At 33.9% G+C, this 12,224-nt stretch overlaps 1 protein-coding gene across 1 annotated transcript in view; it reads left to right on the top strand.

The window, feature by feature from the left end:
* The window catches only part of LOC130232304 (insulin receptor substrate 2-B), a 35,900-nt gene extending 30,936 nt beyond the window's left edge, over positions 1-4,964 (top strand). Inside the window, exon 2 of the mRNA XM_056462130.1 lies at positions 1,775-4,964. Within this exon, the coding sequence (XP_056318105.1) occupies positions 1,775-1,779 (5 nt within the window). The 3' untranslated portion in view covers positions 1,780-4,964. The remainder of the gene's footprint in view (positions 1-1,774) is intronic.
* Positions 4,965-12,224: the final 7,260 nt, after the last annotated feature.

A 12,224-nucleotide genomic window follows, 5' to 3' on the forward strand; every position in this document is an offset into this window, starting at 1 on the left:
TCGAAATTTGTCTGTTTGTTGTAAAAATTCATGATAATGACAAAAACAACTGATTTCTGTATCTCCTGACTTCCGTGTCCAGCCATGCTGTACATGGTGTATTCTGGTATTCTTACCTCTTGGTTTCGAGTGTGGTCCTGAAAAATCTCAGTTTCCCTAAAGAGTTTCCCCTATCCCTTCACGTGAACATGCAAAACGAGGGGTAAGGGGAAGGACTAAGGGGTAGAATTGGGATTGGGCCTTACTCTGTTTCATACTACCCAAGTTTTGAATACATTAGCTCATACATAAACAGGAGTTCAATAGGATGTAATGAAGATGACCAGTTTCATGTGTTCACACTTGGTCACTGCTTCAAACTACTTCTTTGTTTGTTGTGAATATGCACCATCCAGCAGTGAAAATGACATAGATATAACCAAAGCTCTTAAGACATTGCATAGAGCACATTATAAATTGTAAACAGCCTCAACTGTACTTGTTAGGTACTTAGGAACAAATAAAACTTCACAAGTTACATTAAAGGCTTCATTTGTCTTTCAAAGTTGAAAATAAAGTCTTATTGGTTAGAAATGCTATTATTCGTTTCAATTCATCTTTATTTCTATAGCGCTTCTACAATGTAGATTGTGTCAAAGCAGCTTAACATAGAAGTTCTAGTAAATTGAAACAGTGTCAGTTTTCAGAATTGAAGTTGAGTTTAGTTCAGTTCAGTGTGGTTTAATTTTCACTGCTAAAAAGTCCAAACACTTAAGAGAAAATTCATCAATGCGCAGCTCCACAAGTCCCGAACCATGCAAGCCAGCGGCGACAGTGGTGAGGAACAAACTTCACCAAATGACCAAAGTGAAGGAAAAAGACCTCAAGAGATACCAGGCTTGATTGATTGATTTTTATTTGACAATTTTAACAAAAATATACAAACAAGTCCAGTTAGACTAATTCATACATATTTTAAAAACTGTTGAGGATAAAATACACAAAAAGCCACAGGCTGATTTCCCTCATGGTCTTCAATATTCATAAAAAATGAGCGAGCAAATCATAAATGGAGTGCAAACATCATCAGCTCAGCATCTCAGCACAACAAAATCCTCAACTTCAACTGTAAAACAACCACTTTTTAATTTCCCTTCTAAAAACACTCTCAAAATGAATCTCTTTAAATATTGTAGGCTAAACATTCCAAGCAACAGAGCTAGTACACAAAAAATAATTTCTACCTGATTCACTCTTAAATCTACAAGGATAAATATCCCTGCTACATGCTCTTGTAGAATGACAGTGTACCTCACTAACTAAAACATAATTAAGAAAATATTTTGGGATAATTTTCTTTAAAATCTTAAACACCATCACTCATTTCAGAAATTTTACCCTTTTATCAACTTTTAAAAAATTACTTCGACTAAAATGTTCATTATTTAAATGGGTCAGTGGAGGAACTTAAAAAAAATTCTACACAACTTATTTTGGGTCGTCTGCAAATAATTGTTCATTTTTTAGAACTACCGCTGTACCAAAAAGCTGAAGCATAGTCAAGTATGGCTGCACTAATGCACTAGCTAATATAAAAAAAAAAACAATCTCTGTTGGGCACGACCATTTCTCCTCTGGCTAAACCTCTTGTGTAGAGCTGCAGTCTTTTAGTTTGATTGATTGATTATTGTTATTTTATTTAGTGTGAGCTATCAAACATCTGTATGACCCATTAGTTTTCTTTACTCCAAGGGTTCATGGCTTAATCCTGCATCTTTCTGTCTTTCTCTCACAGACTGAGGACTGTCCCATCAAGCTCCTGCAGAGATGCCGGTTAACAAGAGAGCCCAAGCACACAACCCTGCGGCACAACAAGAGGATCCAGAGTTTGATCTTAATGGACTTTTATGGTTCTTTTAATTTGTTCATGCGCTGTCTCAGAGCAGATCCATACGTTCTGTCTTGTATGAGTTTAGTGCTTTATTGTGATTCACTGTCACAATGTTTTATTCGCTGCGTAAAAAGGGAGGTTCATCTTACGAAGACATCACAATCCGCAAGTCTGGTCTGGGCAGGTGCATGCTGTTTACTAGCATCACGCCGCATTTGTACAAATTCTATTTATTTCCCATAAAGATTTCAGGTGCAATTACAGATTTTAGTGTTTATGTTTACCGCTTGCTTAACTGAGAGAGCACTCAATGGCACGGTACAGACTACAGAATGGATGTGACAATACAGCATTAGTGTCTTTTTATTATTATAATTTTTTTTTTTTTTTTACAAATGTCTGTCTCCGGTTAGGTCCTCACTCAGTATTTCATCTTCAGTTTTGGACTGTCAAAGCCTCCTTTTATTTGTTCTGTCGTAAGTGTCAATGATGTTTCAGTCTGCTTGGCTCCAGGTGTTTGTCGCAATGTGTTCTTGGCATGTGGCGCAGCCCAAACATAGGCTTTTCGTATCTCTTTCCATATTAATTTTTGACCAGCATCTCCTTGTCTTTGCCAAGAGTCCCGTAGTGGGAGAGCGAGAGGAGTGGGGTGCAGGAAAAGAGGGTCTATTCTGGGACTCCCCTCATGAAATCTGCTACAGTTGCTAAAATGCCACTAGGATGAGCACAGAGTTGGTGATTTATGTCATCCAAATGAGTCTCAATTAGTTCTCGAGTTACGTTTTGGTACCTACAATAAACTAACTGTAAGGGGAACCCTTCTGCGACTTGGTGTGAACAAACAGCACAACTCGAAAGGTACAAAAGCCCAGTTTTGCCTGTATAAAACGTTATGCATGCTCTTGAAAAGATCGAAAGGTCTCATTCAATCAGCAACACAAAAACATTTCATTTTAATGTCTCACATTTATATTTAATATTTTAGTATTACAAATCCGCTGCTCTTTGTTTCACGACTCTTCTCTCAGTATTGTGGTGTTCATCAGGCAAGCGGTACAGTTCACCCTTCAAACTCTTTATTATTTTCAAAGGAGTGACATGCACACTACTTAATGTTAAGGCAAATGATACTGCTTTCCTTTTTGTTTTTATAGTTTCTGCTTCCTGCACGTTGTTTTAAAGGGCAAAATCAAATGTGAAACTTGTGACGAAGAAAACGAAATGCGAAAACAGTGTATGGTACAGTCTTTATTATGCTCTTAGCGGTACAAAAGTGAACTTTGTCATCTGGTAAAAGGACCCATTCCTCCTGGAATTACCAAAGCTGAGTGTTTACTAGCACAGATTGGCTATTACAACTCAATGCTTTGCCTAGTGTCCCAAAACCGTATCAAAACTCAAATTTGCTTTATTTTTAATGGTACTTTAACATTAAAAAAGGTACAGGTTACTTTCTTAGCTAATGTTAGCATGATATTTGTAGCCAAGAAAAGTTTTAAAGGATAGTTCTCCCAAAAAAATGGAAATTCTCTTATTATTGACTCCCTCTTAACTTGTTTTAAACATGTTTGAATTTCCTCTGTTGAACACTAAAGAAGGCATTTTGAAGAAACTTGTATCTTCCAAAGTATTCCTTTTTTTTCATTATTAAGGAGGTCAGCTTTCTGCATAATATCTTCTTTTGTGTTCAACAAGAAAGAAACTCAAAGGGTTATAACTACTTGAGAGTGAGTAAATATCGAGTACATTTTAATTTTTGGGTGAACTATGCCTTTAAGAACTACACTGAAGGGTATTCCGGTTAGACTTTTATTTTGATGGTCCCTATTGCACATTTTATTGACACAAAGTTGCATTGCAACTACATGCCAATTACTTCTCATTTGAGTATTAGTAGACTGTCTGCTTAATATCTGCTGATACTGCTCCTTCAACAGACATTTAAATGACTATAGGAAACTTTGCAAGTACATGTCAACTTACACTGACCCCAACCTAACAGTCTACTTATAATCTAATGAGAATTAGTTGGCATGTAGATGCAATGGAACTTAAATTCAACAAAATGCAGTAAAGGGACCGTCAAAATAAAGACATACCGACATAAAGACATTTCTGTCATACATAAAAGCCAAATTTTTGAACGACACAAATGTATTTTGATATCAGCCTTTTGCTAATGTATATGACCAAGCCGACAGCTTGTTGCTATGATTTTCATTGAATTGACATCTTTATGATGTAAGATTTTTATTTGGAACTTGATTAAAGTGATTGCTTAGAATATGGATGTGCAGTGATAGAGCATTACAGGGATCGTTCATCAAGAAATGAATGTTCTGTCATCATTTACTATATTGTTCCAATTCTGAATTCATTTCTTTCCACTGAACACAAAAGAAAAACTGTTAACAGTAAACATCGGCAGGGAAAGAAAGAAATTATGGCAGCCAATGGTTACCATCAACTATTTGGTCACCCAAATTAGTATCATTACTTGGTCTTAGAAAGAAACTGGTAAGCTGTGGATCAGTGGGAGGGTGAGCAAATGATGACAGGATTCACCTTTTTGTTTGAACGTTCCATTTATTTACATTTTTTTCTCATTTTCTTTGTTTTAAAATCTCTGATCTTTATGGGATGCTTTTTTAAAGGCATTTCTTTTATTTGGCTTCATTTATAAATCAAAGAGATAGGAAATTCGTGCGTCCCCTTTGCCATTCATGTTTTGTCAGACCTCACGAGTATGTTTTGGTACGTTTGTGTTCTGTTTGTTATTGTTTTTAAAGTCTAAGCCTGACTGAAGGCAAAGTTCAGTTGTGCAGGTCAGTTCTTCAGATTAAGTCTGAGAGAAATTACAAAAAAAGGAACATTTTTATGATTGTGTCCATGTGTACATACTGATGCTTTGATTTATCTTCTTTGTTTTCCTGCAGTTGATTGAAATGTCCTTTTTCCTCTGGTGGGAAAAAGAGAACAATAGCAGGCAAATCATTTTCAAGCATTGCTTAGTGTTTGTATTTATCTCTCTTCTCTCTCTTTTTTTTTTTTTGCTTTGAATAGAGCTATTGCAATAAAAAACGTTCTTGAAACATGTTGTTGAACTTTGATGTTTGCTTCAGAAAACAGATTCAGGTCAGTAACATCCAGTGACCCTTTAGTTCAGTGTAAACATGGCATATTTGGCAGGATTATAAAACAAACCACTTCTAAGAAATACATCTGAACCAATAATGCATTGGAAGTCACTTTGTTGTACCAATTTACAAGATTAGTTATTACACGGTAATAGTTGATGTTTTTGTTGTTCCAAAGTTCCATATGCTTGAGCAAAACAATGTTGACCAATAGTTATTGAGGATAAAAAAAAAGATCTCCGTTTACAATGTTAATTTATTTATCTTATGAATTATTTTATGTATTTCTAATTGTGTCCACAATATGTGTTCAAATGTTACTTATGTGAAATTTGATATACAGGGGTTCAAGTCCTTTCATCAAAGTTGTCTTTAAACTATTTAACAACGTTCAATCTTTCCTTGGGACAGTTTTGAAGAACAGTTTTTTGATCCACTTCAAATGTTGACTGCTGTATTGTTTTGCTGGTCAATAACATTTAAACATTGAAGACTCAAAGCACCTGTGCTTTAAAAATAAAACCAAGTCAGATTAGATGGTTCAGACACAAATGCTGGAATGTTTTTAAACTAGTTTAATTTCATGGATATCCTCTAAATAAAAAAAAATGCCACACATGAGCATTAGTTGAAATATTCATTTATTGTAAACTGGGTTTTTATTTATTTTGCTGTAAAAATGTAATATAAAGTTAATTGCAATTGTATTTTCAATAGGAAACTGATTTCTAGTGACAGTTATGATTTTTTTAAACTTTAAAATATTATTGAAGAGAAACAGCTGGAGAGCTTACACATTTTTGGAGAAAGAGCCACATGTGGCTCCCAAGCCATAGGTTCCCTTCCCCTGGCCTAGTGGCTAGCGCACTGTCATATGGTGCAGTAATGCATGAGGGTTTCCTGAGTTCGAATCTCAGCTTGAGGACATTTCCCTATCCACCTCTCTCTCCAGCCTCGCTTCCTGTCTCAATAGTGTCATATCTAATAAAGACAAAAAGTTCAAAAATAAATGTAAAAAAAAAAAAACTGTTAATTTCCCTCAGTCCTGATCAAAACTACTAAATTGTTTAGAAAATGAGAGGGTTTTAACTCTTTAATTGCCAAATTCACAAATGATGTCTCTGATTTGGTGAAAAAAAAAAACACACACAAAATGACGTATTTTCAATATAACAAGTAATTGTGGACTGGCTTTTTTTTTAACCGTATCAATCTTGGATGTGAACCATGTGAATTTTTTTTTATTACGAAATAGCGTATAATCATGCATTTTTGATTGTTGGTGGTTTTCCCGGTTGGGAGGAGGTAAAATTTGTAATTTTACTGTTGATCATCAGCTGGCACCATTAACCCTTTAGATAGGCCTGTGCAAAATAAGCTTCGTTTCTGGATTTTATATGGAATATAACAGCAAATTAGAGTGTTATATTATAGAGTGTGTATGCCTGTGAGTGTGTGAAAGTGAGAGTGACCTTTGCACACTTACCTTGATATGTTTGAGAAAATCTAAATATGCATGTCAGCTCTCAGAACTACATGTACGAGTAAAGAAAAACAAAGACTGTGTATTTATACATTATCAAATGTGCTTATAATGGAAGTCAATGGGGCAAAAACAGCCACCAACAGTAAATTAATGAGAAAAAATGAAAATCTAACAATGCATCAAAGCCAATGTTGTTACTAATCATTCACATGTCCAAGACTGTAATAAAAGGTAAAAATCCAGTCCACAATTGTTATATTAAAAATACATCATTTTGTGGGTTTTTTCCCACCAAATCAGAGACATCATTTGTAAATTTGGCAGTTAAAAAGTTAAAACCCTGTCATTTTCTAAACAACTTAGTAGTTTTGATCAGGACTGAGGTTGATTAACAGATTTATGCAAAAAAAAATTTGAAAAAAGTATTTATCTGATGCATTTTTACAGCAGTTTAATTCAGTGGATGTTTTTATCCCGAACATAAAAGAGTAGTCCATTTAAATAGTGCACAAGGGTTAATAAATTTCCAAATTTTGTAATTCATACTTTAATTGCTATTTTCAATATTATTTATTTATTTATGCTTTTAACTGCATTGTGTGACCTTGATCTTTCCCCCGACATCTTTTAATGTTGGAACATTTGAAAAAGTGTTTAATAACTGCTATTAGCGTTTTCAATAGTTTGACATGATACTGGGTGTCTGCGCCGTCTTAAAGTCTTAAAATGTCTCAAAGTTCAAAAAACAAAATGTTAGGCATTAAAAAGTCCTAAATTCACTGAAATATTGTATTGTAGGTCTTAAATCATTTCAAACAGCTCTTAATTTCCCTCTGTACAAGTAAAGCTACCCAATCTGGCCGACATCCAATCGCCTATACTCTATCTCTAAACTTATTTTTTATATTTACGTTTTTTATTGCAAAGTGATCCAGTTCACAACAGCTGTTAGACATTTTTACAGCAAATTCTCCAAATTAAATTCCCTAATCAGGGAAAGAATACTGAAGCAACACATCCCTTTACGTCATCTTCCATTAACACAAAAACTATTTACAGCCAGGCCATTGGAAAAAAATGTTTAGCCCTGTATAAATCTAAAACTGCATTCATAATGGTCTTAAAAGGGTCTTTAAAAGTCTTGCATTTGATTTGAAGAAACCCGCAGAAACCCTGTGATATATTGTCTGGTTTGGTGTTGTAAATTATGACACAACCTGCTAATTGCCAGTACATTTTCTGTTATTTCATAGACTAATCTCTCTCTCTCTCTCTCTCTCTCTCTCTCTCTCTCTCTCTCTCTCTCTCTCTCTCTCTCTCTCTCTCTCTCTCTCTCTCTCTCTCTCTCTCTCTCTCTCTATTATTTATAATACTATTTATTGTTTCAAACCATAAAAAATAAAATAGCAATGGTCACTTTAATAAAATGCACAATTAAATTTTAACCATCAAATGTTGACAGAGCAGAGATCAACAATTTACAACCATAAATAAACATTAAAACAACTGTAAGCCTGTTAATGAAGGGATATTTTTTACATTGCACTTTAGGTATTACCCAATACCCATTATAGTATTCTAAAACCTATTTAATGATTTAATATCATTTATTTTATGACATCAATATGCTTCCAATACATACACCAACATACTGAAATTGAATTTCCAATTAGCCGTCTCGTCTTTAACCCATGCATCAACAAGTGCACACTTTAACCCTTCCCATAAGTCCCGGTGGGTTCAGAATGCTTATACCAGTAAGCAGTGTCAGTAAGAAGCTTGCGGATATTAAAGCGGATAACTGACCACTGCAAGTGAACTTTGCAGAGGGGCTCGACTTCTTTCCCAGAAACCCTGATCTTATTTCCTCATGAGCATGTAGCAAGACACTTAAACTGGGAAACTATTATCTCCTTAAGGAGCTCACACCACCGCAGAACAGAAATCCACCAACACAAATAGTAATGTCTGAGGATTGATACCGTCCTGATAAACAAACTAATCATGTTGTCCACTGTTGTTCCACATATAACGATGCCCTTAATTGGATTCCCAGTATTTGAGAGTAAATGTTTTGGCACAGATTGCTAGTGTACAGGACAAGTCCACTATGCATTGTGCCTGATCACTGGTTGCAGCTCACACTAGCTATGTTTTTATCCAAAGATGCGTATTAGACTTATGCACAAAAAATTCTGGCATGTCTTGCAAAATCTGGCAAAAATACAGCATGTGGGCCAAACATGGCCCGGGTTTGGCAGAGGTGGCACCAAGGTGGCACACAAGACATGGGCCAGATGTTAAAAATTGTAATGCAAGTTTGGTCTATCTTGACCCACATTTAAAATACGTTTAAATTATTTGAGTAAAGAAATATTTCAATGTACAAAGTCATTTCCATCTTCCTGTTTGCATCTTCTAATGCTTTCACTTTAATCTAGGAAACAATCATGCTTGAATTATTTGAATTATTATTACTTTTTTGTTTCTTTTGGTTTCTTTTGTTTGTTATGGTCTTTGCTTTTTTATTTTCTATCATATATGAAGTAGATTAGATTAAAAAACAAACACTGCAAAAGCACTTCTAATGACTTCATTGAGTGCTCAATATAGTCTATAAATATTTGAAACACTTGCAAAATGGAGTCTATTTTGGTAAATGTGAGAAAATATCAAATTAAGGTTATGTGAAGAGATTTTACTGTTCAGAATGAACATAAAACACACATAATCCTTGTTTTTCCAGCCAAGTTCAGACCTCCTCTATGGGCGTGTGAATAGAGCTTGACCTGGTCCCTGTCTAATAGGTGGTGTTATGTTAACTGATAGAGTAATGGTTAGGATTAGCCTACAAGGATAGCTGTGCTTTGAATGTCAAGCTCCACCTGTTGCATCTAGCTGGATGTCAGGCCCAATTCTTGTTTCTAGGCTGACCTGCTCTACAGTCTTCAGTCAAACCTAGCTCTTATTAATGCCAGTGAAGTGTGCAAATTGGTGCAACTGTTAATGACAACTTGTAGTGGGATTTCACTCAGATTACATTCATATGCAGGTTGGTTCAACTCGATTTTGGGTTAAATATGGACAAACCGATTAATTTTGTTGTTGTTGTTGTTGCTTACATGTTTTACATACATTTAGGTTGAAAACCCTGCATTTTTGAGTACAGTAATAAAGAGTTCAGAAGTAAAGCCCCACACTGTAAAAAGTGATTCGTTAATTAAAGCGAGTAAACCAATTGCCTTAAAAGCAACAAGTTGACTTCACAAAGATAATGTAAGTAAATTGTAACTTGGAACTGTCACATTGACATTTTTTATGCTAATTGTACTCACTTTTTAAAGTCAACTAATCCCTTTTTACAGTGTCAGACTATTTTAGCATGTCTGTTTTCAAATAACTATTGTAATTATTACAATATTACATATTTGGTGCTTCATTAAGTTTATAAAGTCAATAATAATAGCCTGTATTGAATTTACAAGACAGATTTACTCTGGAAGAGCAGATTTATTTTAGTTACTGTATGTCATTTTGATGGTACAGAAAAGCTGAAATATATATATATATATATATATATATATATATATATATATATATATATATATATATATATATATATATTTATTAAAAGTGTATTAATAATAAAGTGTTTAGTTTATTTATATTTTTTTTAAAAGTGAGCAATTGGCATAATTAAGTCAACAGTTCCAAGTTACAATGGGTTTACTTCCATTATTTTTGTAAAGTCAACTTTTTGCTTTTAAGGCGGTTGGTTTACTTGCTTTAAGTAACTAATCACTTTTTACAGAGTTTTACAAATATTTTTAACAATATATTACAGATATTTTAAGACCGCTACAGAGTTTCTGCAGGTTTCAGCAAGTAAACTTAAGACTTTTTTATTTATAAGAGCATTATGAATTAAATTTTAGACTCATACAGTGCTAAACGCTTAGGAGTTTTTCGCATGGCCCAGTTGGAAAAGATTTTTATTTTTTATAATTCAATGTAATTCAATATACAACAAATGTGTTAATATAATAATTTTATAATTTTAAAAAATACATATATATTGGTTAACTCTAAGGAAAATATTTTAAAAATTGTTTCAAAACAAGCAAGCTCTATAACGTTATTTCAAATTAACCTTTCTTAAAAATACAAATAAAAAAAAATCTTTTAAAGGGTTTAAACACTATAATAAATGAAATGTATGCACAACAATCTGTTCATGTCAGCTTCCTCAGCAGTAAATACATAGAGAACTTTTAAACAAATGTTATTGTAAGAAAAACAATTAAACCGTTATGGCAAAAAGTTTAAATTAATTAAAATTATTTATTTATTTAATTATTATTTATTTACTGGATGGGTGTTGGCCAGATTGCAATACAAAGAAAATTAAGACCTGTTAAGACCTGCTATAGTACCACATTCTCATCCAATTTGTGTAACTGCAGCATCTCTGAACACATGATCTAAAGCTCAGATTTAACTGGATTGCTCATTTCATCCCAGGGCGACGTGTGAAAAAAGATTGACACTGGCAGCCAACACACATATGTGTTCAAGATGTTTTTAAAAGATTGTTTGGTCTGAAAAGCAGGTGCTGTATTCGAATTAGAATTTTCAATTGCAATTTATGGTAACACTTTATTTTGATGGTTCACTTGAGTATAAGTAAACTGTCTGCTTAATATCTGTTGATACTGCTCCTTCAACAGACATTTAATTGACTATAAGACACTTTGCAAGTACATGTCAACTTACACTAACCCTAACCCCAACCCTAACTCCTATCTAACAGTCTACTTATAATCTAATGAGAATTAGTTCCAGTGTAACTTAAATTCAACAAACGGACCATCAAAATGAAGTGTGACCCAATTTATTTATAGAGGGCAACCACCGTTGACCAGTGTACTGTACATGTGTATGTGCTACATTTTGTTCAGGAAGTTGCTAGTTTTCCCAAGAAGTACGGAATCCAAGCATTATATTATTATTGGTTATTATTCGCCGCTAGAGGGTGCGGAATGGATCGCAACGTGAAAAAAGTTATCCTCCTGGACAAGAGCAGAGCAGAAGCTTGCCACATAAACTTTTATCAGAAGAGGATTCATTATCCATTTCAAGGTGCTTGATTATTAACTACTGAAAGTTAAATGTTATTGTTACTGTTTGTGTGTACTATTTTGAAGGCCCTGAAAATTGCATTTTCCCTACATCTTATACTAACCTACAGGGATAAAACCACAACCCTGATAATGTTAGACGCTAATATAAATGTTTAATCGGTTATATATGTCATACAACAATTAAATATAAGCTTTAAAAATTGTATATATAAGAATTGTAACATCTGCTAGCTTTGTATAATAATAGTAGTAATATACGCTAATAAACATTAATACAAAGCCCTTAAACATACATGTCCTTGCCCATTTTTCAATTCAGGTGAGATTTTAGTGATGCTGTGACCACTCGACTGATAAAATGTTGTCTGTCAGCTCATGTTAATTTGTGGTTTGTTTTATTTTTTGTTTGTTTGTTTGTTCATTGTAGGTTGCTCTGGACAGAGCGAGCTTTAATCCTCCTTGATAATCTTGTTAAGAGGTGAGAAAACAACAGCTCTGTCTTTTGTAATATGTACATGATGTAAAAATGCACCGATACACACACTTAAGCAGTATCATATACTGTAAAGGTGTCTTTACATCACCATATG

Source organism: Danio aesculapii, chromosome 7 (assembly GCF_903798145.1).
Source record: "Danio aesculapii chromosome 7, fDanAes4.1, whole genome shotgun sequence".
NCBI lineage: Eukaryota > Metazoa > Chordata > Actinopteri > Cypriniformes > Danionidae > Danio > Danio aesculapii.